At 52.9% G+C, this 26,705-nt stretch overlaps 1 protein-coding gene across 2 annotated transcripts in view; it reads right to left on the bottom strand.

The window, feature by feature from the left end:
* PAX7 (paired box 7) overlaps positions 1–26,705 on the bottom strand; it is a 99,040-nt gene that overhangs the window by 45,300 nt on the left and 27,035 nt on the right. For both annotated transcript variants that reach the window (XM_068537744.1, XM_068537745.1), the window contains exon 5: positions 65–264. In XM_068537744.1, coding sequence (XP_068393845.1) covers positions 65–264 — 200 coding nt within the window. The remainder of the gene's footprint in view (positions 1–64; positions 265–26,705) is intronic.

Here is a 26,705-nt window from a genome sequence, read left to right as displayed (position 1 = left end):
CCCACCTTCCCAATCCTGGTCTCCAGGTGATGCCCACAGCACAAACCCCCAGGCGCCCCCTCACCTGCACTCGTGCCTCCGTCAGCTTGGTCCTCTGCGCCAGTTCCTCCCGGGTGTAGATGTCCGGGTAGTGAGTCCTCTCGAAGGCCTTCTCCAGCTCCTCTAGCTGCTCGGCTGTGAATGTGGTCCGACTGCGGCGCTGCTTACGTTTCAGAGGGAGGTCGGGTTCTGACTCCACGTCTGAGCCCTCATCCAGACGGTTGCCTACAGCCAGGTGAGAGGGAGGAAGAGGGTGGGGGCCCAGTGAGATGGAGGGGTGCTTTGTGCACACCTTCAGGCCACCACGGCACTGAGGCTCAGGTCCCTCCTGAGCGTAGGAAGGATGTTCCCCCCGGCACCATTTATCAGCGTGAAGGCTGGGAAGCAACCTCTCTGCCCAGCCTTAGGGGATTGGTTAAATACCTTATGGCCCAGACATTCCTTTAAAAAAATAACCCCTGTAGTTGGGCATTTAGGTTATTTCTACTGACACGGAAGGATGTCCATGACATAGCACTCAGGGGCTGGTTTCGTGAGGAAACACACTTGTCAAAGTTCCTAGAACTATATTCTCCAAAAAGGGGAGAATTTTACCGAATATTCACTGCACCTCAATAAACCTGACTTTAAGAAGAAGGCAAGGTACAAACCAGGGTGTGGAGATGAATCCCACTTTCGGAAAAAGCATGCATAATACATTATGGAACACTACACCCCAAAGACTAACAAATGTCAACCTTCAGGGTGACAGAATTTTTGTTTTCTTTTTAAAACTTATTTATGGTTTAGTATTTCTTAAATGATGATCATTTAAACAATGGCACTATTGCATTTTTGGAAAATATTGCAAAAACTAACGAAAGGAAGAAGCAGGAAGAAAGGAAAGGATGGAGGAAGGGAGCAAATGCTTGTGCCCGGGGCTGGCAGTCAGGAAGCTTAGATTCCAGGCTTGGTTTTCTCCCAAATGCCCTGAACAGTGACCCTAGGAAGACTACCTTCCCTCCTTGGGTCTCAGTTTCCCCATTTACAGTATGAAGGGTTTGGACGATGTGACTTCCACACCCAGGCCCTTCCTGGGATGTTCCAGGATCACTGAGTGTTCTTACAGGCTGGAGGAGACCTCACCTGATGACCTTGGCCATGGCCATGACTCCCACCACATCATCCCCATTAATTTCCACCCTGGAGCCTAGGCGTAGGTGAAGGCCTTTGCTTCCTGTGCAGAGAGAGCCCAGGAGTCTGGCCCTGGATGGGCTGTCAGGACAGGAATTTACGTCTGTCCCAGGTCCAGGTGATGGAGGCTGCAAGAAGGGCTTGATCAAGCTCCTCAGCAGTCAGGGCTGAAGACACCCTGGGGGCTGAACTGACTCTCCACCCCCATCAAGCTTGGGCCTCTTGCCCATCCCTGATCCAGCAGAAGGAATGCCAGCAAGGAGCTCCCTAGCCAGGGCTCTGAAGCTGCACCCTCAGGAGCCCTGGGGGAACTGTAGAGAGCATGGAGGAGGAGGCTGGTGAGAAGAGGAAACCAAGGAAGGGAAAAGAGAAAGCGGGCAGAGATGATCTTCCTCTTCCCCACTCCTGCTTTCTCCCTTTTCTTGTTTCATTTCTCTCTCCCCTCCCTTTCCATCTCCATCTTTGGTATTTCTGGAAGCACATCTATGTTTTGTCATTCATTCATTCCCCAGAGCACTGACAGAGCACCTGCTATGTGCCATGCACAGACTATGTAAGCTGTGTTCTGGAAGCTCACCTGAGTCAAGCTGGAAGAGCCTCAGAGATCATGTGCTCACACTACAGATGGGAGAAACTGAGTCACAGAGAAGTAACATCACACACCCAAAGTCCCTCAGCAAGTGTCCACACCCACACTCAGACCCTGCTCTCCTGTCCCCCATCCTGTTCTTACCCAGTGGCTACAAATGTTGGTTATACAAATAGGTCTAGGCTCCTCCCACAAGGGACAACTGTCCCCCATCCCTGAAAACAACAAAACACCTAATGCAACCTCTTAGATGTCAAGTGGAGGTGAAGGGAAAGGCATTCCAGGCGGGGGGAAGAGCATGTGCAAAGGCCTGGCGTATCAAAGGGCATGATGCGTGATGCTATCATGGGGCTGCATCCACAGCTGGCAGATCATCCAGTCTTGGGCAATGCTCCTCTGCCCCAGATCCCCTTTCCGCCATCCTGCTAACACGGCCATTGGGAGGTCATCCCTGCTTTTCACTGGCCGCTGATTGTGACGCCACATAACAAGGAAACCAATGATAAGGAGACCTGCCTTCATCGCTGCCTGCCTCACCCCTAAAGGCAGAGACCTGGGGTCGGATCCAGCCATCCCCCCGCCCTTTCGCAGCTGCCCAGCTCCCTGTCACTAAGAGGAGGCCAGAACGGTCACAGCTGGCATGCTGGGGTGCTTTCCCCAGCACGTCCGGGGCTCAGAGCCAAATACAACTAATCCCAAGGATTCACTTCCTGAAACTCACTGCATAACTTCGATTTTCTGACGTTGACAAGGAGAGAGCCCTTGGGGCCTCAGAAGGAGGAAGCTGAGATTGGCAGGCAGGAAGGGAGGCCAGCCTGTAGATGGGGAATGGGACACCGGGCTCTGTCCTCCAGTGGGGACCCTTGGGCTCGGACAGGAGCTGAGATGGGAAGCAGGGCTGTTGGGGGCAAAACCTATGGGTAGAGATCGTACTGAGAGCTGTGAGGTCAGACTGGGGAGGAGATGGAGAGCCCCAGCCTGATGGAGAAGGCACAGCCCTGTCCTGGGAGAAACCCCCGCCTGATTAAGTCTCAGTTCAGGTTAGAGCAGTGCCGTCCAATAGAACTTTCTGTGATGATGGAAATGTTCTAGGTCTGTGCAGTTCAATATGCTAGTATCAGCCACGTGTAGTACCGAGCACTTGAAATGTGTCTAGTGCAACTGAAGATCCGAGTTTTTCATTTTATTTCATTTTCCTGCAAATTTACATAGCCGCACGGGGCTGTTGGCTACCCCACAGGACAGCGTGTCTTTAGCACCGCTGGTCTCTCTTTTTAGCAAGGAGAGGACAGGCCTCAAGATCTTTCTGCATGCACCAGTCTCCAGGTAGAATTTAATGACATTGTTTGTTTTTAGGATATTCATTTTTATGGTTCCCATCTGTTTATAGGACGTGATAGGCGTATTTCATTTACAAGAGAATTCGTTTCCTTGAATTCAGTTTTTAAAGATACTTTTGTACCAAGTAAAATATTAGGGAAATAATAGCATAGGCTGAAGGACCGTAATCAAAATCATGAGTGCAGTTAGCAAATGACTGACTGGAGATAAGTTCAAGGTGCTTCCGTTACTAGACCTTGCCCAGCCTCAGTGCCCACTCAGGCCCCATGTGCATCGGATGCTCTTGCCATCCAAAGTACTTCTGGCTTTCTAGGTGCCTCATGGAATCCTGTGTTTATTTCTTCCTCATCTCCCTGTCCCTCAGGCCCCTTACTGAGCACGGATCTGGGATCTCCTCGAGCCCAGAGAGACACCCAGATGGAAACCCAGACTAGAAAAGGCAGAGCAGGGTCCACAAGTCTCTGTTGATTGAAAAGATCTGGAACGATCCACTAGGATGATGGTGGTTGCCATAACAACCTTCTGGATGCTGAGTGGGGAGAGCAGGGCCGTGTCCCAGTAGCTGGGAGATCCAGAGAGACCTCAAGAGAGCTGGACTACAGTCTGTGACTTCAGGCCCCTGGAAAAGATCTCCTGCCTCCATCCTGGCCCATCCCAGGGGAAGAGACCCCCCCATGCTAGGTTGGAGCCATTCTTTGGTGTGCCATCCTCATGGCAGGTCTATGAAGCTGGCACTGTTGGTTCTTTTACAAATAGGGAAACAAAGCTCAGAAAGGTTCAGTAACTTGAGAGAGGCCACATAGCCAGTAAGCCCATGCTCATTCCTGGAGAGGGATGGGGAGGAAGGACAGATTGAGAGGGAGTTTCGGGGGCCCTCTGGGGCAGCTCTGGTCTAGTCAAGAGTACTTTTCTGGGAGGCCTGACACCTGGATTCTGAGCTCTGTCTCCACCCTTGCTGTGTGGCCTTGGACAAGTTGCATCCTCTCTCTGGACCTCCATTGTCTCAGAGGTAAAAATGAGGATAATGATACAACCCTGCATGCCTCACTGGACTGCTCTGAGAACAGAATGAAATGAAGACTATGGGAGTAATTTGGAACATGTAAAGGGCACATGAAGGATTATTATTATTATTGATGAGGATAATGATGATAATAACAGAAAAAAGGGGCATCGACGCACTCCTGCTCATCCAGCAGAACCCAGATGCTGGGTGTCCTCCCCCAGGAAGCCTTCCTGGGCCCATACAGGCCAGGCTGGTTTCACCGCTCATCCTTGGAGCTCTCAAAGCTCATCAGGAGGGCTTCCCTGGTGGCGCAGTGGTTGAGAATCTGCCTGCCAAAGCAGGGGACACGGGTTTGAGTCCTGGTCTGGGAAGATCCCACATGCCGCGGAGCAACTAGGCCCATGAGCCACAACTACTGAGCCTGCGCGTCTGGAGCCTGTGCCCCGCAACAAGAGAGGCCGTGACAGTGGAAGGCCCGCGCACCGCGATGAAGAGTGGCCCCCGCTTGCCACAACTAGAGAAAGCCCTTGCATAGAAATGAAGACCCAACACAGCCCCAAAAATAAATAAATAAATAAACAAACAAATAAATAAATAAGTCAGGAGCTCTTTAAAAAAAAAAAGCTCATCAGGAGACGTCAAACTTGCCTGTTTATGGGTCTCTTGGTCCCACTGGACTGGGAGAAGAGACACAAAGAGCCCTGATGCCACCATATCACCTTCACTTTGGTTTCCCCTGTGCTGCCTCTCCCCCTCCCCACCCCTGGGAACCCTTTAGCCTCCGAGTTGAATTAATAGGATTAGGTGGACTTGGCCACAGAGAGGCCCTGCTGGCTGGGGCTGAGTCCTCCATGCATTGAAAGCTGGTTGCCTCTTGGTGAAGCCTGGGCAGCTGGCACAGGGTGGGGGACACATAGGGAGGGGGACATGGGCTCACATCCATTCAACAGAGGCTGGATTTGGGGTGACCAGTGGGGGAGCAGCCTCCTGGCCATCTGCAGCCCCTGCCTTCCTGCTCTGAAGCAGCTCTGGAGAGAAAGGTCCCAGACAGAGCCTGGAGCTGGTCTGGATAGCCCCAGGAGAGGAATATGATGAGGGACCCTCTCTCTGGGTTCCCAGATCCTGTCTTGCTTAGGGATGTGAGGAGTCCAATACAGAGCAAGGAAGAAACAGCCCCTCCCTTGGGGCCCTCCCACTCTTACGGGGGGGAAAAACAGCCTCTGGCTTAGGAAGCTTCCGATCTGATGGAGGAGGCCTCACCCCTGTGCTAGGAATTTCCCAGCCTGATGGAGGAAACACCACTTCCAGATGAACTGGGGCCAGGACAGGCATAAAAGAGGAAGACAGCTCCGTGAATTGAGAGCAGCCTGAGGACAGAATAAGGGATGAGAGGGTGACAAGAGCTGCCTGGCTTGTCAGAGCTTTAGGGCGGACAGGACCAGGTCTGGTCAGGTCAGAGCCCAGCTCAGGCCAGGTTGATGGAAGTGGAGAGAAGATCGCTGGGGGGCACCTCTCCTGTGCTCTACCCCAGCCTCTGCCCCCTCCTTTGAAGCGTGCTGAATTGCACAGCCACTGACATGGGAGGCCTCAGTTACGCCAGCGAGGCCCCACCATCACTGGCCCTGCCCACACGTCCAGACTCACCCCACCACTCCCTGTCCAGCTCTCAGCGTCCTAAATGACCCAGCTAGGCTGTCTCACACCTCCCTGCCTTTGAACTCCAGCCTCCTCTGCTCGGAATGCCTCACCCTTTCATCGGTGCACTCCTGTTCATCCTGCAGAACCCAGCTGCTGGGTGTCCTGGGTCCATCCAGGCCAGGCTGGTTTCACTTCTCATCCTAGGAGCTCTCAGAGCTCATCAGGAGACATCAAACTGGCCTGTTTCTGGTCTCTTGGTCCCACTGGACAGGGAGATCCTTGAGTCCAGCAGAGACTGTGCCTGGCACACAGCAGGGGCCTAATAAAGCCTCCTTAAATGAATAGAGCTTGGCAGAATGCTCAGAAAGTTCCTTTCAAACTCTGACACACTGCAGTAGTCACGACCCTATACTTGTGCATGCACTCTACAGTTTATAGGCCCTTTCACAGTTCCAACACTAATCTCTCCCAATGGACGGTCAAGCAGGCAGGATTAGCCCCATTTTACAGATGGTCAGTGAAGTCTCAGGCCAGTGAGGCCGCGAAGAAAACCCAGGACTTGGGACTCCCAGCCCAGTGAAAGCCAACTTCGCTATAATTCCCAGGTGATGGAGAATTCCATTTCTGATCATGAAAACCCAGGTGGCTTCTTCTCCATCCCACCCTCCCAAACTTTCTCTGTTCTCCCTTTTGCCAAAGAAAAGCATGGAAATGAGATGGTCACAATTTCTGGACCTACCCACCTCTCTCTCAGAAGGCGGGAGGGAGCTGAGCCGTCTCCAAACCAAGTCCTTGTCATGGAAGATCCGTGGAAGCCAGCAGTGGTCCTGAGGTTTGGGGTCCTTATCTCAGCCCCCCAACTCAGAGACGCCCTCCCACCCCGCTCCTGAGCTCCCCCGTCCCCGCAGCCTCCCAGCCCAGCCTTCATTACAGTTTAACATAGGCCGGCTCACAGCCGCAGCAGAGAAATGAATCACATAATAGTTGATATGCGTTTTAATCAAGTAATTCGGGCAGAGCCGAGAGCCAGCGAGTGTGGGCTGGGTGTCCCTGAATACCAAACAGGCCTGGGCGCAGGTCTTGGAAAATGGAAAAGTCATTTACAGCTCAGCTGGGGGTCCAGCGAGCAGGGGCCATGGCGGGCGCCCTCCCAGCCCCTCCACAGGAACTGTTCATCTGTAACCAGCGTGTGGTGCGTGCAGCGCAGTAGGGTCGGCAGGAGCCGGACCAGACGCCACACAAGGCCTGGGTGAAGGGGCTGGATGCAGAGGAGGGAATCAGACCCCTAGTTACACCTCCCTGGAAGCGACCCCTCCCATTCACCTTCTCTGCCCAAACTTCTCTTGGGTACCCATCTCAGCACCACCACCCAGGCATCCAGGTCACAGACTTTAGGAGTCCTTAATCACGCCTCACAGGCAATCAGCCCAGCACCAAAAGCAGGTGATTCAGCATTCGGGTTCGCTGCGAACCCACCCCGCCACTCCACCCTGGCCCTGCCCCAGAATCTGTCCGTCTCTCCCTGGACTCCAGCAGTTGTCTCCGGCCCCAGCAATCGTGGGCCTTTGCACAGGCTGTGCCCTCCGCCTGGAACACCCTTCCCATTCTCCTCTTGGCCAGCAGTTTGCTGCTGGCTGGAGCAGGGCATTGAAAAGCCCTGCTGGGACTTCCCTGGCGGTCCAGTGGTTAAGACTCTGTGCTTCCACTGCAGCGGGCGCGGTTCGATACTGGTTCCGGAACTAAGATCCTGCAAGCCGAGCGGCACGACAAAAAAAAAAAAAAAAAGCATAGGCTCCTGACACAGTTTGCCTGGATTCTGTAGATTCCACACGTGTAAAATACGGATAATGATGGGAATCCCCTCCCCCCAAGAACCACTTTCCTTGCTTTGCGGTTTTTCCACAGCACATAGCAGTCAGATATGCTAAATATTCCATTTTATTCCCCGCGCCCCCCCACCCCGCATCATCCTGGCCCTCACTAGAGTGCAAGCTCCAAGCAGCTGGGCGTTTTTGTCTCCTTTGTTCACTGCTGAATCTCCAGTGCTTGGCATAAAGTGGACACCCAAATATTTGTTGAATAACGGAAGGAATGAGTAAATGAGTGAGTATATTAAGGCCAGGAAAGAGTGCCAGGGACAAGCGAGTGCTCAGCAAGTGTGAGCTTCCATCAAACCTCGTCATTTTCCCACTCAGTTTGGGACCATTCCTCCAGGAAGCCTTCTGGAGGACGGCACCCTCTCCATCTGGGTCTGGGGTGCCCACCTCTGTGCCCTCACGGCTGGGGCTCAGCCAAACTGTCCCCGTGGATTCATTTCAGTCCTGCTCTCCAAGAGGCCTCCCGAGGGGTCGGGAGGCATTGGTGAGGTAGGGGTCCAAATAGGTTCTGTCTGACTCCAAATCCTACGCTATTTCTCAGCGACTGACGGAGACCCAACTTCACTCTGCCAACTCCAGGAGGAGACGGAAGGGAGGAGAGCGTCTTTAGGACGCCTTGGTGGAACTCTCACTTTGTTCATAACCTAAACGTGAGAAAACTTTTCCTTCTCCCGGAAGTCCCCATCACACCCCAGCAGGCTGCCTTTTTTTTTAAAACTCTGAACCTTTGGTAGCTGATTTGCATGACAAAATACGAGGCCCACATGGGGTATTCTCTGATTGTGGCTTCTATGCTCACAGTATGGTCCTGTCCTCAGGCACTAGAGGACACTCTTTATACATTCCTGCCAGGAAGGCAAATATCTAGGAAGAAGGAAGTAGTACTGTTTGAAATGGTACTGTGTAGTTGCATCTCCAGAATTCAGAGCCATGTTTTCTCATGATGGATCCAGAGCTCTGTCTGCACCAAACTGTGAACCAAGCCCAAGTCACATGTGGGAGAGGGGAGTGGGTTGGTAGAGGGCTGGAACTGTCTGAGCCAGCACTCAGTCAGGGAAGACTTCCTGGGGACAGAGAGTTCAAAACTAATGTTCGCCTGCTTAGGGCAAGAGGCTGAAGCTGAAGAGTGGTGATTAGTGCTGGGTAGACAGCAGAGCCCGCTCTGTCAGCTCCTGAAAGGGGGTGTGCCAACGGGGCTCTGCCTCACAGAGCGTGGCTGAGCCTGTCACCATCAGACACTGGGAAGAGGTGGGCAGAACAGAAGCTGTGAGATCAGAAGCACCTGAGTTTGAATTCTGGATCTGCCCCCTACCGCTATAGATGCTGAACGTGTGACTGAATTCCAAGCTTCATTCTCATCCTTTCTAAAATGGGGGCAGTGGTGGGAGTCAAGGAGGAAAGGAAGAGAGAAAACTATGTCCGGAGGCTGAGCTCCAAGAGTGGGGGTGATGGGCCCCCCCAGCCCAGGCTGAGCAGACCCCATCTCTCTTCTCATTCAGGCAGAAGCCTGGCAGGCGGGGAGCCGGCACTCTGGGCTCAGTTCCCGGCCTGCTGTGTGACCTTGAACGTGTCTCTCGTCCTCATGGCATCTCCATTTCCCCATCCACCCACGGGGAGTAAGAACTGCCATCCACCTGCCCCTCAGGCTGTTGGTGTAGCTGCACAGATGGAAACCTCGAGAAATCACCAAGGGGCGCCTCTGATGCAGTGATCACAGCCTGCTGCCCTACTCACTCAGGAAAGTTACTTCGCTCCTCTGGGCCACAATTTCCTCATCTGTAAAAGGAGGAAAATCACATAGTGCTGACCTCACAGAGTCGTCATACATGAAAATTAAATGAACTACTGCAAGACAAGGCTTACAACACTGCCACATATACAGTAAGTGCTCAACATACGTTAGTTGTTATTATTATTGCTATTACGATTGATGCCCGAATACAATGAGAACTTCACCTACCTCTGGAGCAAGCACATCTGCCTGGCACAAAACACGAAGGCAAGGAATGCATGCATGCATGCATGCATGCATGAACAAATGAATGAATACCCCTTTGTCATTCCTTCCTTATTCTCCTACGGTGGAGGCTTTGCACAAACCCAGCCACACCCACAGACCACGCATCCCATCCCCAGGGGGAGCCATCCCAGGAGCAAGTGGTGCCCATGGAGAGGAGAGGTGCAAGGGTCTCAAGTAAGCCATCCAGCTGGGGCACCAATGCTGGCAGGCACGAAGGGGCCAAGGCAGGCACTCAGAAAGCTGGGCTGGGAGAGGCCTGGGGTGAGGTCTCCAAATCAGTGAAGGAGAAATGACAGCAGCTGGGGCCCCAGTGGCCAGACGAAGCCGCCCTGCGTGGCGGCAAGGAAGAGGCAGCCTGGTTACCCGTCAGAGCCCCACGAAGCCACTGTGAAAGGACCACATGCCTGGGAAGTCAAGCCTGCCCAGACCCTCCTTCCTCCACCTCCCAACCCCCACTCCCCCTCCTCAAAGCTGGAGCCTGGAAGGCTGCAGCCACTGGAAAGTTGTCACAGGAGGTGGGATGGAAAATGGTTTCAGGACCCCGGCTCCATCCATCAACCCTCCTGCCTCCAGGCTCAGCTCTGAGGAAGGGCTTAAACCTGGGGCTCACTGAACCCCGAAGACTGGGCTATGCGACCGCACAAAGTCTCCTACAGCAGGACTGGGCAGGAAGGCCACAGGAGAAGAAACATAAAAAGAGCTGCTGATGTGTTTTGAGCTATGTGCCTTTCCCGTGGTAAGTCATGTGGTCCCATGATAACTCTAAGAGGTGAGTGTTACTATGAGCCCCATGTTACAGATGAGGAAACTGAGGCTCAGAGGGACTAACTTAGTGGCAGACTGACAATTAAACCCGGGCAGCTTGCCCCTGAGTCCCTGTCTTCACCATCAAGGTGACCCCTGTGAGCCTGGCATTCAGGGTCCTCCCTGCCCTGCCCCAAATGTGCCTCCCCTGAAGGTCTCTGCCAGGCCTTTGTACCCTGCGGTGGCCTGGGATGGTGCCCTCACACTACTTCCTACTGTCTCACTTCCCCCATCCTTCAAGTCTGGACTTGAAGTCCACCTAGTCCAGGAAGCCCTCCATGACTGCCACACCCTGAGCGCTCTCCTGGAATCCCTGTGGCATTTGCCCCCTGTGCCACCCTCTCAGCACATGGCCTCGACTCCTGCTGGGGGCTGACAATTAAGTTTGTGGGGTTTTTTGTTTGTTTGTTTGTTTGTTTTTAGTTTTTTGCCACACCTCACGGCATGCGGGCTCTTAGTTCCCCGACCAGGGATCGAACCCGTGCCCCCTGAATTGGAAGCGTGGAGTCTTAACCACTGGACCACCAGGGAAGCCCCAGTGTTTTAAGGCTTGTGTTCTGTTTACCTTATCATCCAGTTCGCAAAAGGTTTATTTGAACTTCTCGAGGATGGGAACTAGGTCTCCCCCACCAAGTTGGGGACACTGGAGTAGAGGCTTCGCCTTCACAATAAGACTGGCAGCTTCTTAAAGTTGGAAACTATATTTCTTCTGTTATAACTGGGCATTACCCCAGGGTGGGGTGACTGGGCATAGCTCTGAGTTCCTATCATTCTAGAATGTTCTTAATAACAGTCTCCCATGGGAACTGCAGCTTGTCAGTTAAACGAAGAAACCACGGACCTTGCCCTCCCAAACACAACAAGGAGAAATGACTCAAGCTTCCTCAAAGAAGTCATAGGTTCTCTCTCGGGACTCTGGGCTGATTCCTTTTCCCTCGGGAGCCATTTCTAGCCATCCAACTTCCATCCAGCCCCACCTCCATCTTTCTTTAAATGGGCCTCCCAGAAAACCCTGAAACCTAACATCACATTGCATACCAAGCTGCACCTACTGGGTGCCCCACAGACCCACACGGACAAAAGCCATAGCAGTTACTGTGCCCCACCACGGAGACGAGCGGATTTCTCAGAACCCTGCTGCCTTCGAAGAGAACCACGCATACAGGTGGGCAGTGCTGTGAGCGTGGGCTTGAAAGTGAAGCAGGATCACTGGAAAAACAAGTCAGACCTTTAATGTCGCTTAATGGAGGCCAGCCTTCCTCCTTAGGAACAGAAAGCTTTACCTGGGAAGCCCACCTAACAGAACAGACTTCCCCTCTGTAGACCAACACCCAAGCCTTCAACTTGAGTTACCTCTCCACCTATTGCTGCCTCCGGGAACTCCAGATTAAAATACAGATAGTCACTGCAGACGTGACACCCCCAGGCCTGCTACAGGCAGCTGGCACCCCGGCCAGAGGAGGGTCTCCAGGGAGCCTGTGGGCTGCTTGGAAAGACTAAGGGATTCCAGACTGGAACCCTGAAGTTTGTTCCTGACTTTGTCTCCAACTTGCTGTGTGACTTTGGCAAGTCTAAGCCCCTCTCTGGGCCCCCTTTTCCCCATCCCTGAAAACCAGAGGTCCTCCTGGGTCTCTAAGAATGACCCTGAGAAGGGGGCCTGGGCTGTATCTGATTTATTCATTACTTCCCACTCCAGAACCCAGTATAGTCACTGGCATACGTAGGGCTTTGGATAAATGTCTGTTGCTGGATGAAAGAATGATGATGGATGGGGCTAGTGAGGAGCTCCAGAAGGGATTGGGATTCTAAGCTGGGAGTGCAGTGTGGGCTACAAGACACCCCAAGATCATCTGATTCCTGTGGGGGTGAAGGAGGATGGATTTCATGACCCTCGTATTCTGCCCAGGGCCAACCCTGCTTGCCAGTAGTCCCCAGCCCTTCTTCCTCTCTTAGGGGAAGGCGGTGGGGGAAGGCTTTTCCCCTCCCTGCCCCTCCCCCTCCCCTCCCTGCCCCTCCCCCCTCCCCTCCCCTCTCCCCAGCCAGTCGTGGGCCCCTTGTGTCTACGGCTGGTCGCTGGGCAGCCCGGCCTTTCATGGTGCATTCTCCTGCTGCCCGCTCCCCACCCTCGCTCCCCAGCAACCCCATCCTGTCGTGCCCCCATCAATCTACGGCAACCCAGCCTCTCCAGCTGGCCTGGCTGGGCTGTTCCCAGGCAGAGCAGGTCCACAGTGGAAGGTGGTGGAAAAATGTGGACAAATTTCTGATTTGCAACACTCTGGGAAAGAGTTTATTGCCATTGTTTGAGGACGAATGTATAAATAAAGCAAGGCGAAGATTGCAGGGGGATGCTGATGAAAGGCAGAAAACGAGAAATTTTATGGCCATAAGGAGCGTACTCTAATGGTGATTTTTGAGGCACTGGACCATGGTAGTTACTTAGCCAAATGATCACTGTGAAGCTGGGCAAGGCGGCTTATTTCTTAATTACTGTTACGTATTATGTCAGGCGGACACCCCAGCCCTGGAAAACTTGGTCTTGAAGCAGACACCAGCTCGGAGCCAGGTCCCAGTGCTGGGATGCTGGTGGGTCCACGGCAGGCCATCGCCTGCACCCATCAAGGGCAGGGGGTTCCCAGGGCCCGATGACCTCTCCTCCTGTCCAGGCTCCTGCCCCCAGATATTAATTCATCCACTCAACACATAGGTGTAGGTTCTGAGCCAGCTATGAGTGATAGAGCAGAGGATAAAAAGGACAAGATGTCCAGTTTGAAAAGATATTCGCAAAAGGCAGGTAGGGACTCATTTGGGGCTCCTCCTGCAAAATAAGTGAGCAGGCAGGACAGAAGGGGGAAGGAGGCAGGCTGTGTGATCGGAAGGGGGTGGAGAGAGAAGAGGGACGGCTCTGGTGTGCTGTGTCACCTGGGCCAAGTACACAGCCTCTGTGAACCTCTGTTTCTTCACCTGTGAAAAGACGGGCAGGACTAAATCATCCCCTTTTGGCTCTAACACAGTATGGTTCTGAAATTCTAAGATGCTGTGATTCTGTTGCTGTTGGAGTTGGTGAGGTTGATTTTTCAAAGGTGATCAGCACTTGTCCTGTTAAATACTTTCATCTTCTTTTAATTGTTTGTTTCTGTCAAGTGATGCAGTAATAGAAAGGGGGGGGGGTTACAGTTTATTTAGGGTCTGCTAGGCGCCAGGAACTCAACACGCATCGTGTCCTTTCATGAAACCCTCACAAGCATCTCTTAGGGCCAGTGCTCTTTGGTAAACGCTCAGAAAGGTGTGGAGACCTGTCGGATGCCAAGTGGCAAAGCCTTCCTTCAGCCGAGGTGGGTTCCAGGCCAAAGCCAGTGAATGCATTTTAAGTCAATCAAGCTGCCTCCCCAGCACCTCCTACAGGAGTGGTTCTTAGGGCATCAGAATCCCTGGGAGGGCTTGTGGAAACACAGATTGCTGGCCCCCGCCCCGGCGGGAGTTTCTGATTCAGTAGGTGGAGCCTAATAAGTTGCATTTCCAACAAGTACCCCAGTGATACCGCCTCTGCTGCTAGGGGCCACACTTTGAGAACCACTATTCCATAGACATTCGAAGAAGAGTAGCAACAGCTAACAAACAAAAACCACGCTGCTCCACGGAAAGGGAAAAGCATACAACTTTTCTTGCTATTATCAGAATGGAGGTAGAGGGGCTGAGAGTGCCAAGCCCACAGCCCTTCACCGCACCAAAACCCTAGATCTTTTTCACAATGATGGGGGAGAAGACACTCACCCAGGGGGACCCAGAGGGGGGCCAGTTTGGCAGGTGAACTTTCTTCTCTGCTGTCCTTGCTCCTGCAGCTTGCCATGGTGGCTAGGTCATCAGACTCAGGACCACCTGGATGTCTGGAACCCTGACCAGGGCCCAGCCTGTCCCTGCCCTGCCCCAGTCTCTGGACCCACCTCTTTCCAGTCTTTCTATCTACCCTGGCTTCTGTCCTAAGTCCTCTTCCTTCTCCCACCATCTCTCCCTCCACGATCAGCAATCAGATGTGCACTGGTATTAACAGGGGAAACAGCTGCCACAGCATCAAAACAGTGACTTCAAAAGGCTGAAGTCAGGGACCACGCCTGACACATGCCTCCTCCCTGACCCATCTTCCAGCCCCCCAGCTTGAGTTATTTGAAAAGACGATGTTTCCGCTCCAGAAAAACGAGGACCTTTATCTGTTCTGTTTACTGCTTTATTCCCACTGCCCAGAAGACGGCCTGGCCCATGGGAAGAGCTCAACACAGATTTGCTGAATGAATGAATGAATGAGTGAATAAATGCACATTTATGGAATGAATGCACTGCCTCCCGCCCCCATATGCTGAGATCTCTGCAATAACTTGTAACGTTCCGACAGATGCTGATGAACGTTTGCTCTTCAGGCCAATGTGCTTATTGGCAAGTAGAATCATCCTGCACAATGATCTCATTAGAAATGTATTTATGCATCGCCAGACACCTGGCACCACGCTGAAAGCCCCAGCTAGCCAGCTGAACAGTTCCAAGAGGTCTGGAGGATTGACGCTCTGTAAGCCAGCACACAGGTACTCCACTGAATCCCCTCATCCTCATCCAGATGTTTGGTCCACTTAGAGGCGGCCCAAATGCTAATGTGGTGTCTGAACGATGGTCGCAAAACAGCCTCTGCTGCCCAGGAACCCCTCAGGTACCCTGGACTGCAAGCACCTCCCTGCAAAGCATCAGACATCTCTGGAAGTGGGTTGTCGGAGGAGCCCGTTTTTAAAGGAGTTAAAATCCAATTTGATCCTGCTGCTTACGCCTTTTCTAGTTCGATGTGTTTTCGATAAAAAAACTTTTTTTTGATCAATAAAAATAAAATCTGTCACTCGCACCCTGGGGCAATTATTGCTCTGGGCCCAGTTTGCTGAATCTTGATAGAATAAATAATGTTATTTTCCCCAAATGCGGCCAGCTATAGGTTAGTTACGTTAAACCAGCAGGGAGGGGGTGGAATCTGAAAACATAGTGGTTCTCAGAGGGCAAAATCATGCTTCGAGATGCTGAGGGACTGGGCTTCCCAGTTCTGGGGAACAAGTGGGGATAAAACTCCATGGGGATAAAACTGTGATAACAGGCATTTGTGATGCTCTTACTGGTGCCAGGTGCTATGCTTGGCACGCATAACTGGCCTCATCCCACAACACTCAGAGCTGGCAGGCACTGATATTGAACTGGTTCTAAGAATGAGGCTCAGAGGAGGGGCAATGACTTATCCAAGGTCACACAGCTCTATGTGGCTGTATCAGGACTTGAACCCAGGTCCATCAGGAGTCTGAACCTATGGTCAGACCCCTTTGCCCCTCCATCTGCCTTTCACTAAGTGAGGGCAGTGACAAGGCCTTGGAAACTATAGAACATTCACAATCCAATGCCTCTTTCTCTACACTCCTTTGCTTTCTTCCCCTCTCCCTGCAATGCCATACTGTGTTTGCTCCAAATCACCCTGATAGAGTTGCTGAAAAGACCAGTGCTCTCTGGCATGGGGTGGCATTGGTGGGAAGGGATGCAGCCCTCGATAAGTGGATGAACATCATGGGAAGGTCTGGATCCTGTGCACTGTGAAATACACGTGGAAGGACCCACATCTACTGTAGCCATGGTCCCGCTGGGTGTGTGCACGTGTGCTTACAATTCATGGGACTTATACTTTCTGTTATATATTTCTGAACAAAAAAGTTGATCTTACACTAAAAGAATCTGAAGTATCCTTCAAGAGGTTGAGGGAGGAGGTGAAGGCGGGGTCGGGGGGGGGGATGGCTTGGCGACCTCAGAGGCTGAGCTAGACGTGTGATACCGGGAGTCTAGGGGACCTGGAGGCTAGATTCAGAGGGTCAGTGGTGAAAGAGAGGGAGATGGTGGAGGGAGATTCTGAAAGTCAAGGGGATGATCAAGGTGCCTGGAGATTCGGAAGGTGTCAGTGACGGAGGCGTGGAGACGGTTAAGGTGGTGGATGAGGAAGGACAGAAATATAAAAACCCAGAGGGCCCAGTGTGGGTCCACCTCAGATCATACATGCCCTCATTTCATCCTGACCACTACAGCAATAATGAATTTTATCATTCCCTTTTTTTTTTTAACCGCACCATGCAGCATGCGGGATCCCTGTTCGCCGACCAGGGATCGAACCCATCACCTCTGCAGTGGAAACGCAGAGTTTTAACCACTGGACCACCAGGGAAGTCCTTTCATTCCCATTTTTAAATGAAGAAACAGATGATCATATCAAGCCTCTAACTCAAAGACATACGTCAGAGCCAAGATGCAAGATTCGAATCCAAGCAAGCCGAGCCTCCCGTGATGTTGGGAAGGGAAATGCACCCCCCAAACCCCAACTTTTACCCTCGCAGCCCTCCTCCCACACAGCCCATGGGGCCTCCCAGACCCAGCCTCCAGCTTTCATTCCCCCCACAGGCTGGGCCGCCTGCCCTCTAATTAGATTCCCCTGGAAATAAGAGTGCATTGTACCGTTCTGCTGAAGGCAAACTGATTTTACAATTTCTTTTCTTTCCTCCTCTTTAATAACTCACAATGTCTCAAGGAGGTTTTACTTAGGGCCTGCACACTGGAAAATTATTCTGTCTCTCGTGCACTCGTTTTTCTCTCGAGGAAAATTGAAAACTGGATTTCTCCTCCATCACCGGCCCCCTCTCTTGGCCTATCTTGTGCCCAGAATATGCTAGTCCATTCCCAAATCCCTCCTTGGCCCTTCTCTACCTCGAAAGCAAGGCGCCCTGCCTTCCTGCCCCACAGCTTGGAAAGGCTGGCAGCCCCACTGATCTTGGGAACAGTGAAGAGTCTTTCAAAAGTTGAGAGAGCGGGCAGGCGGGCAGGCAGGGGGAGGGGCGGGGTGGGGGGAGCAAATCCGCTCGCTCCACTTTGAGATACTTTTGCCTCCAGAGAACTGGACCGGCTCCAGCACTTTTGAGGTGGGAGTTGGGTGAGGGCAGGGCCTTTATTGGTCCCATCGGGTTCCCGTTAAGTGTCAGAGAGTAAATTATAAACAAATGGGTCCCATTTCCATTTCTGAAAGCATCCCCGGCTCTGCCTTCGCCCTCCACATTTAAGGGTACATCCCTTTAAGTGGAGCCTGATGGGACCAGGAGCCAGGTGGATGGTGTCACACAGGCGTGGGCTGTCATCTGTACAGTCTGCAGCCCACACCGGCTGCTGGGCACCCACTCTTCAGGCACTGGAGCCAGACCAGCAATGACGTGTGACGGACGGACAGACCTACGGATTGATGGACGCCCCCGGGGGACTGCAGATCTGGGCTCTGAGTGGACAGGTTTCATAAATTAGGGTTTGAGAGCTCTGGCCCAGGGGGAAGCAAGAGGGTGGGATCGGGGAGCTGGCTGCAGAAAGAGGCCCAGGCTGGGGCTGCGCTGAGGGCGCGGCTGGCGTGACCACGGCCCCACGTGGGCTAAGAGGGTGGCGGAGCACAGCAGGTCCCCGGGGCCCGGGCACTCAGGACATGTGGGACGGGGTGTCTCTGCCACCCTGAGCAGGGCTACACCCCCTATGTCTCCCCACTTGCCAGCTCCTACCGCCCCTGCTCCCGTTATGGGGGCTGGAAATGGGAGAATGACTCAGCTGCGCCCGCACACATAGTTCGTTTTCCAATAACTGGGACCATGTGCCAGGCACCGAGGTCCAGGCACTTATTATCTCATTTAATCCTGGCACTATCCCCACCAGGTAGGCACTGTTACCCCCACTTTACAGAGGAGGGCTCTGGAATGCAGAGAAACCATTCCCAGTGGTCATTACCGCTCCCAGGAAGCGCTTTCCACGCGCCAGGTGCTGTTCAAAGCCTTTTTGCGGATTAGTGAACTCACTTAACTATGGCAACATGTTGCAATGATTATTATTCCATTTACAGGTGAAGAAACCAAGGCTCAGAGAGGCAGAGCGTGAGTTGATCTCAGGTCTGGTGCAGGCACCGACCTCCCTGTTTGGGAAGGGGAGGCTTCCCCAGATGAACTTGGTCTCTAAATGTTTGAAATCTCCTTTTTGTTTCAAGCGAGTCCATTGGTTCAAGCTAGGAGCAACCTGAGAGATCATTGAGTCCCAACTCATTGGGACTCAACTTACAGTTGAAAAAACTGAGACCAGAGACGGGGTGTGACTTGCCTGAGGTCACACAGCAAGTCAGTAGGAGAGCCGGCACTGGTGTCAGGCCCCCCTCTAGTCCCAGAGACCCGCAGACGCTCTCAGGGTATGTCAGCAATGGGAGGAGGGGTGGTCGACAGCGGGCCTCCTGGACAGGGCTCTGGAGAGGGTGCTGCCAGTATGGCCATTGTTTTAGTTAAGTCCTGGGGCCACTGACTCGGGATGCAGGCTCTGTGTTCTAACGATGCCCTGAATTCCTCCTGGCCCTCCCCTGCAAACCCGGAAGCAATGCCATCGGCTGCCACCCCCAGTCTGAGAGTGCTCCAGGACTGGGAGGAGGGAAGGAAAAAAAGGAGAGTGAGCCAAGTGCCAGGAACTGAGTGGTGTCAGCCAGGCTGGGGATCAGAGCATCTTTCTTTTGTTCCCCAGGTGGAACTAGAGGCTGCCAGCAAGATATGGCTTTGGAGACCGAGAACTGGGGGTCTGAATCCTGGGTGAGCTCAGGCTGGTACTTAGCCTCTCTGAGCCCCAGCATATAGGAGGCAGGTGGGTGCTCAGGTAAAGTGTCTGAGGATGGGAAGGCAAAGGAGAGACCCGCTGTCCTTCACCCCCATCCCTCCCAAGGGCCCCCAAGGAAAACAGACACAGGTGCTTGCTACATCCTCATGGGCCCTGACATGTTGCAGGAAGAAACTTGAGGAAGACAGGCCTGGCTGGGGAAGGGACTCGGCTACAGCTGAGTCACTGTTTGCCGAAGGTGACCTAAGGTGTGTCCAAACGAGAACCAGCCAGGGTCCTACTCCTCCAGGGCCTCCAGACATACCCGCCTGTCCAAAACCAGGACAAAGGCAACCCTCCCCCTAGGAAAAGACGTGCCAACCCAGGAATCATCCAGGTCCAGAAAAATGCTTAGGTAAATGCATGCAAAAAACACACTGAGTGTGTGCTCCATGATTGGGAGCCATTATTATTTTAACAAGCATTTAATGAGCACCTACTAGGTACCCCGTGCTTTCTCACATGCTCTCCCTTCTAAGCTGCCTTCCGGTCTAAGAGGGTTCTGCTGGTGTCTGGTTTTTGCAGGTGAGGAGGTTGAACCTGGGAGGGTGTGGCTCAGGCGTCCATGTGGCTGGAATGCCCCCAGCTCTGATTCTGGGCCAGGGGTTTTCAACCTGGGCCGCTCATAAGAATCCCCTGGGGAGCTCTTAAAAATACTGCCCCCCCTTCCGATGTAATGGTCTGGGGTGCAACCTGGGATTTTTTAAAGCTCCCCCATTGACTCTCCTGTGCAGCTAAGGCTCCTGGGCTTTGCTGCAGAATTTCCCATCTCCTATTTAGCTCTTGAGGTGGCATGGTTAAGAGATGGATGGTTAAGAGATTTCAGAGGAAAGGGGAGAATCAGGACCATGTGTCCCATTGACCTTGGCTGGGGGAAGAGAAGAGCAAAGATTGGACCCTCCCCAAGCCCTGGTGCTGGCTGGGCTGGCTCAGGGGTCCCAGCTGAAGGTGACAGGTGGGCAAGAGCTCCTGGGCTGGGGAGGTCATTCATACCACCCCCCTGCCTCTACCACGTTCTCAGAGTAAATCCCACCCCTGTCCCCCAGCTAATCTTCCTCCTCACCCCCAGGACCTCACGACTTGTAGAGACGAATGAGTGTGCATTTCCTTAAATCTAACCTCAATCCCTCCAGTCGCATCCTCCAGAATCTGTCTCCTGGAATTTGTCCTCCTTGTGCTCCGTTACTGTGTGAGGATCTAGGCTTCTTGGGAGAAGGACTTCCCTTTATTGGGCTGCTGCAAAGTCAGGGGTGTGTGTAGTCCCAAGCATCCTTCCTTCCCCTGCAAGTCTCTGAAGGATGTAGATGAAGCCCAGCCACAGAACGAACTTCTCCCTAGCCCTTCCCTTTCCGTAGGACTTTGCACTTGACCAAGAACCTCAGAGCGGGTATTATTATTCTCCTCCATTTTACAGATGGGAAACAGGCACAGGGAGGTAAAACAGCTTGCCTGACAGCACACGCATCTAGCTCTGATCTGCAGCAGGAGGGAATAAAGTCAGACCAATGGAAGAACTGCCCAACCTTAGTAGTCCCAAGCCCTAGAACCAGCTGTTAGGGGGAAGCTGTAGGATGTCTCGGGGGCTTTTCTGGATGACCCCAAAGCACCCCTGGCCCCTAAGCCTACCACTGGAGCCAGGCTCCCACATACTCCCACCACCAAGCAGTCTGAATTGTCCCCCAGGTGAGTCGGAGGGGAAATTCAATCCTGTCTCCTTTTCTCTGAACTTGCCAAAAGCTTGTTTGCTCTGAGAGGCCCGTGAGGCCTTGGCTTCCTCGGTTTCAAATAATTGACTTTCAAAGCCTGTCTTCAGGTGGAATGCTGCCATGCACCACCTGGGCAAAGGGCTGAACTCCGAGGACTTTGCCAGGGAATGAATGGGGAGCTATCCGAGCTCCGAGATTGGCTGGATGCCTCCCAGAGTCACCTCAGGGCCCCACCAACCCCTTCCTCCACCCCAAAGCCTTGCCCACAGTCACCGGCTGCCATGGAGTTGACTCTGATTGGGAGCCAAGATGCGTAGGCAGGCTGCAAGCCCCGGCACACCCTGGAGCATCTTACTGGGCAGCTATTAGAGGGAATGCGGCACTTGCAGGGGTGTTCACCTGTGCCCTTAGCCCTTCTGGGGCTGGAGGCGGTGAGTACACCTCCCCACACCCAACATCTTTTCTGGAGGGCGCATGAGGTCCCCACAGGCCAGCGCGCTCAGGGTCCCCCTGGGCTGAAACCAGACCACTGTGTGGGGAGGGGCTGGGGACAGGCCCGAGGTTTGGAGCTGCAGATTAAACGATTATTTTGAAACAGAATGAGTCGAATTAGCACAGTGTCTGGATGAAGGAGGTGCAGGAAACTTCACCAGTTCTGCGGCGTTCCCCACCCCAACCCCGAGCCTGCGCGTGCCTGCATCTGTCTAGCTCCAGGCACAAGACACCTGGTCCCTTGGCCTTCTGTGTTGGCTGGAGACCTGGGAAGGGCACGTACCACAGGTGTGTTGTCAAGGCCACTGGGGCCGAGAGCTGGGCCAATCTCAACCCCTCTCGGTCTGTCCTGAAAGTAAAAATAATCAGCGGCTACGTTTATCAAGGGGTGTGTCGAGGCTCTCTGCTGAGCTGTGTGCGTGCATCACGTCATGTAAACCACTCAGCCATGATCTGTAATGAAACTCCACAGTGAGGGAATTAAGGTTCAGAGAGATGAGGTCGCTTCCCCAAGGACACACAGCACGGCACAGTCAGGATTGGAATTCGGGGTCTAGCTGACTCTGGAGCCTGGGAGCTTAGCCACCACCTTACACTGCCATGTTTAGAATCACAGGAAGTAAAGGATGGTATCTTAGGCTGGGCCTCATCAGGAAGCTGGCATGGTTCCTGGGGAAGGTAATGCATTGTCCTCGTTCCCCACAGGATTTGGGGTTCACCTGTCATATGTCTAGGGGAACAGTATGTGTCTAGGGGAGCAGGTCCTAGAATAGTGAGCTCCTGGCCTCCCCTCCTCTGGGCCTTACCTTTCTCATCTGTAAAATGGGGGCAGAGAGCTAGATGATCCCAAAGCTCCATGCCCCCCCAGCCCTGGACTGACACTCCATCACTTACTGTGTGGTTCTGAGCTACTGATGTCACCCTTTGGGCCTCAATTTCCCCATAGGTAAAACAGGGTGACAAGGCTACTCCATAGAGGGCTGTAAAGATCACAGCCTTGGAAGAGCTTTGTAAACTGTAAAGTAATGGCCAAAGGAGAGGGCTGTGATAACTTCGTTAAGTGGACTCCCAGCATGGTTGCCTCACCCTCAGCCCTGGGGGCAGCTCCTCTCCCCCAACCTCCCCCAAACAGGCTTTGTCTTCCCTTTTCCAGGTCACTAGCTCCCCATTTGTTATGCCTCCTGCCCTCCTGCGGGTCTGGAATACTCTCAACGGTTGGGAAGGAAAAACCCAGATGTGGCTATAGGCTGTGTGGGGGCCAGGAGAGAGGTCACCACTGCCTCAGAGGAATGAGATCATCTTTCCAGGAAGATGGAATAGGTCCCGGTGCTGCCACTAATTAGCTGTGTGACCTTGGGCAAGTCACTTAAAGTTTCTGGGGCCTTTGCCCCTCCATTTGTGAAAGTGAGAGGGTCAGACTAGATGCTTCCAGAGCTGGTATATGAGATGGATCTGACGCAGGAGAAGCTTCTTTCAGCTCCAAATCGCAATCTTAGTGCAAGGATCTGGGGGAGCTGTGAGTTTCACAATCCTAGATGGGAAAAAGAATTGTGGCCCCAGGATCCCACGTTCTTAATGCCAATGGATGAGATGTGGGTTGACATCTTTTTTTCTCTCTGCTCTCTCTTAATAAGAGGGAGAAGGGAAGGCTGTGGTATTAGTGAGCCATCTTGGATGGGCTGGTACCAGCCGGCCTTAACTTCAAGGCCATGTTAAAGTCTCGTAACAGTTCCTGGCCTGTCGGGAGAACGTCAGCGCTCCTTATCTTTCGCCATGGGGCCAGGCAATTCTTCTCTGGAGTCTGTCCTCTGAACTCGACAGTTGTGTTTTAGGATGGGACCAACTCCTCCGCACACCCCAGAATATTCCAGAGGACTCAGAATCAGAAAACCCAAATTCAAATTCCAGCTCAGCTACATTCTAGCAAGGGGCTTGAAGGAACAGTCTACTTCTCTGGTCCTCAGTCTTAACCATCTGTAAAATAGGGGCCGCAATGGCTCCTGGAGTTAACAGGTGAGAATGACAGGCACAGGGCCAAAAGCACATCTGTTCTCACTTGTCAGATCAACAGTGACACAACAACTGACAAAGCCCATGGCTCGTGAGGTATCACAGAGGAAGCAGCTTCTTGTACCAGTCTCCAGAAAATGATGTTTGACATTGTCTTGACACCCAAACTGTTTAAGCCTAGAACAGTGCATAGTGCCCACTTCGTCAAAATAAACGAAGTGTATTTTGCAGCTGTAGCCTCTCTTACAGGGCAAGAGAATAAGTGAATGAATGAATGAACTAAAGAAAGAACAAAGAAGTCACTATAAACTCCACGACTTCATAAAGATTACCCAATTTTTTCACGTCACTGAGCATCACTTAGCGCATCCTACAAGGGTGCTGGGGCAGGGTCATCATATTTAGGTCTGTTTTGAGGACAAGATCACTGAAGCTCAGAGAGAATGAATGACTTGGCCAGGGCCCCGGTCACACGATTCAGAAGTGCTTACTTCAGGCTCTGGGAAGCCAAGGCTCCTGCCCCCCACGCCTGACTCAGCGTCCTCCCCAGCCTGCCAGCAGCTCATGGAAGAGAGGCTGCCCCCCTGGCCCTTGAGTGCCCAACCTGTCCCTGGCAAAGCACCCACCCCTGTTGTCCAGCCCCAGAGCAGCCTCTGAGGACATCGGTGCAGGCCAAGACCAGGCTGTACTCCACCGGGGACCAAAAAATAAATAACACCACTCTCTGGGCTCCGGGAGGCTGGTTTCTACCCCCTCCCTGGAAACGTCCTTTGATTTCAAAACAGGCTGGAGTGTAAAACCAATAAAGCTTCCTGTGCCCATAAACAAACAGGCAGCCGCTTAACACCCCCCTCCCGGAGCCCTCCGCCTACCCCCTGCTACTGGAAGGTGCGGGCAGAGGGCAGGGCTGAGCCCCATTGTCCTGGGTAATTAATTGCGGTAATAAGGAGCTGCACTGAGCTTCAAAGGCTGGCCCGGGGCCACGGGAGCGGGAGCCCTGGCTCCTGTGTGCAGCTGGAAGGCAGCTTGCGCTCCAGGCCCACCTCTGCACCTGCACCCTGAGGACCCACTGTGTGCAGGCCTGGCACCAGGCACTTGGCTTTTTCCAACACTGTACTTTGGGTGTCATTCACCCTGTTTTACAGATGAGAAGACTGAGGCTCAGAAAGTTTCGGAAAGATGCACAGGAAATGTGAAAAAATAAAAACAAACTCATTTCCACCTCTTGTTTTCTTATTCTACCGTTTTTTAAAATTAATTTTTATTGGAGTATAGTTGCTTTACAATGTTGCATTAGTTTTTGCTGTACAGCAAAGTGAATCAGTTATATGTATACATATATCCCCTCTTTTTAAGATTTCCTTCCCATTTAGGTCACCATAGATCACTGAGTAGGGTTCCCTGTGCTAAACAGCAGGTTCTCATTAGTTATCTATTTTATCACAGTATTGTATATATGTCAGTCCCAATCTCCCAATTTGTCCCTCCCCCCTTCCCCGCTTGGTAACCATAAGTTTGTTCTCTACATCTGTGACTCTATTTCTGCTTTGCCAATAAGTTCATTTCCACCTCATGAAACTCAAAGCCTGAATCTCTCACGGCCCCTGTGCCCCACCCCAAGCACCTCTCACACTGAATGTGGGGGGGGGGCATATCTGTATGTCTGTCTGTCCCCCATGCCAAACAAGGGGCCCCTGAGGGCACGGATGTTCCCATGTTGTTCCCTGCTTCAGCCCAGCGCCTGGCATTTAGTTAGAGCTCAACAAAGACTAATTGATGGACTGACAACCAAGTGTCAACTATTTCAATCCTCAATCATCCCCCACCCCCATTCTGTGCTCCTGCTTTATCACATTTTTCTTTTCATCTTTCCCTTCTAGCACTCTTGAGCCCCTATTGTGCTCCAGGCTCACGCAAGCTCCTTTCACCCACATTATTTCACCGAATCCTTACAAAAACCCTATGAGGACAATATTTTTAGCTCCATTTTACAGGTGAGAAAACTGAGGGTCAGAGAGAAGAAACACCTTCTCATTTGGGGAGTCGGCTGCCCACTGCTTCTTCCCTAACTCTCTCCACCTCCTGATTATCCTCCCACCCCTCCACCCTCACCTCTCCATCCCCACACACCCCCTCCTCGGCCACGTGCTCACAGCCTGGGTCCCGCCCCACCTCTGAGCTCCCTTCTGTTTTTTCACTCAGGATTCCTGAGCCCAAGGAGCCGTGCTTGTTTATAGCCCTGCCTGCCCCGTTGCCTGGGTCCCAGCCCAGGTCAGCTCTCTGGGGCTAGTAGGGACTTTTGAACGTGCTAAATACAGGTTACAGGGGTCAGGGGGTCATGGCCCTTCCTTGGTGGAAGTTTGACTTGAACCATCCATGAAATAGTGACTCTTATCTTGGGGGGCGGGGAAGGGAGGAGAGGCAGATTTCTTAAATGTGATGATACTTCAACCACTTCCCCACCCCACCCCCGCTATGCCTCACTCAACCCCACCCCGCTTTGGTCTCTGGATAGATTCGGCATCTGGATTTCCCGTTTCCTTCCCTCTAATTCTGTCCTTAAGTCAGAAAAAAATAAGGGGTCTGCGGGGACGAGCAGAGCAGAAGTGAAGGGAGGAGTTAACATTCGTTGGAGGCCTGCTTTGCTCTGAGCAGATTGGGATTTGAGGGGTTCTCACCTCCCTTTCACAGGCCGGGGGATGAATCGGCTGAAACCACCCAGGTGGCAAGTGGCAGAGCCCGGACTGGAACGCAGTCTAAAGCTAAGGGCCAAATCACCAAATGGGAGTCAGGCCCACCCGGGGGGCACCTTCCCCGGGAAGGGGCTCCCCCGCAGGCTCTAGCCCCAAGCTCCACTTCCACGCACCTAGGACCCCCCCTCAGCCACCCAGCACAAGGGCTCAGGCCCAGGAAGCACCCTTTAGATACAGCCTCACGAGCACACAGCTCTCCATGCTTTTCCAAGTCCCTTTGCGGTCCCTCTTCTCTTCCCGCCCAGCCCCTTCTCAAAGCTGGGATGAGGCTGAGATAACCCTACTTGATGGTGACATATCTGAGCCTCAAGGCCAAAGAGACTTGTCCCCTGCACCCCAGGGAGTAGGGTGAGCAGCCGTCCCAATGTGCCTAGGACTGAGGGTTTCCTGGGAATATGGGACTCTCAGTGCTAAAACCAGGACAGTCCCAGGCAAGCCAGGGCAGTCTGTCGCCCCACCAGGGAGGGAAGGCCCGATGCAGAGGCCAGGCTCCGAGCTCCCAGGCAACAGTGTTTTCCTTCCACCTGCTACTTGCCTAA

This window comes from Eschrichtius robustus, chromosome 3, assembly GCF_028021215.1.
Source record: "Eschrichtius robustus isolate mEscRob2 chromosome 3, mEscRob2.pri, whole genome shotgun sequence".
In the NCBI taxonomy this organism is placed as follows: domain Eukaryota; kingdom Metazoa; phylum Chordata; class Mammalia; order Artiodactyla; family Eschrichtiidae; genus Eschrichtius; species Eschrichtius robustus.
The sequence above is the reverse complement of the archived record's forward strand: the minus strand, read 5'-3'. Positions and strand labels throughout refer to the sequence as shown.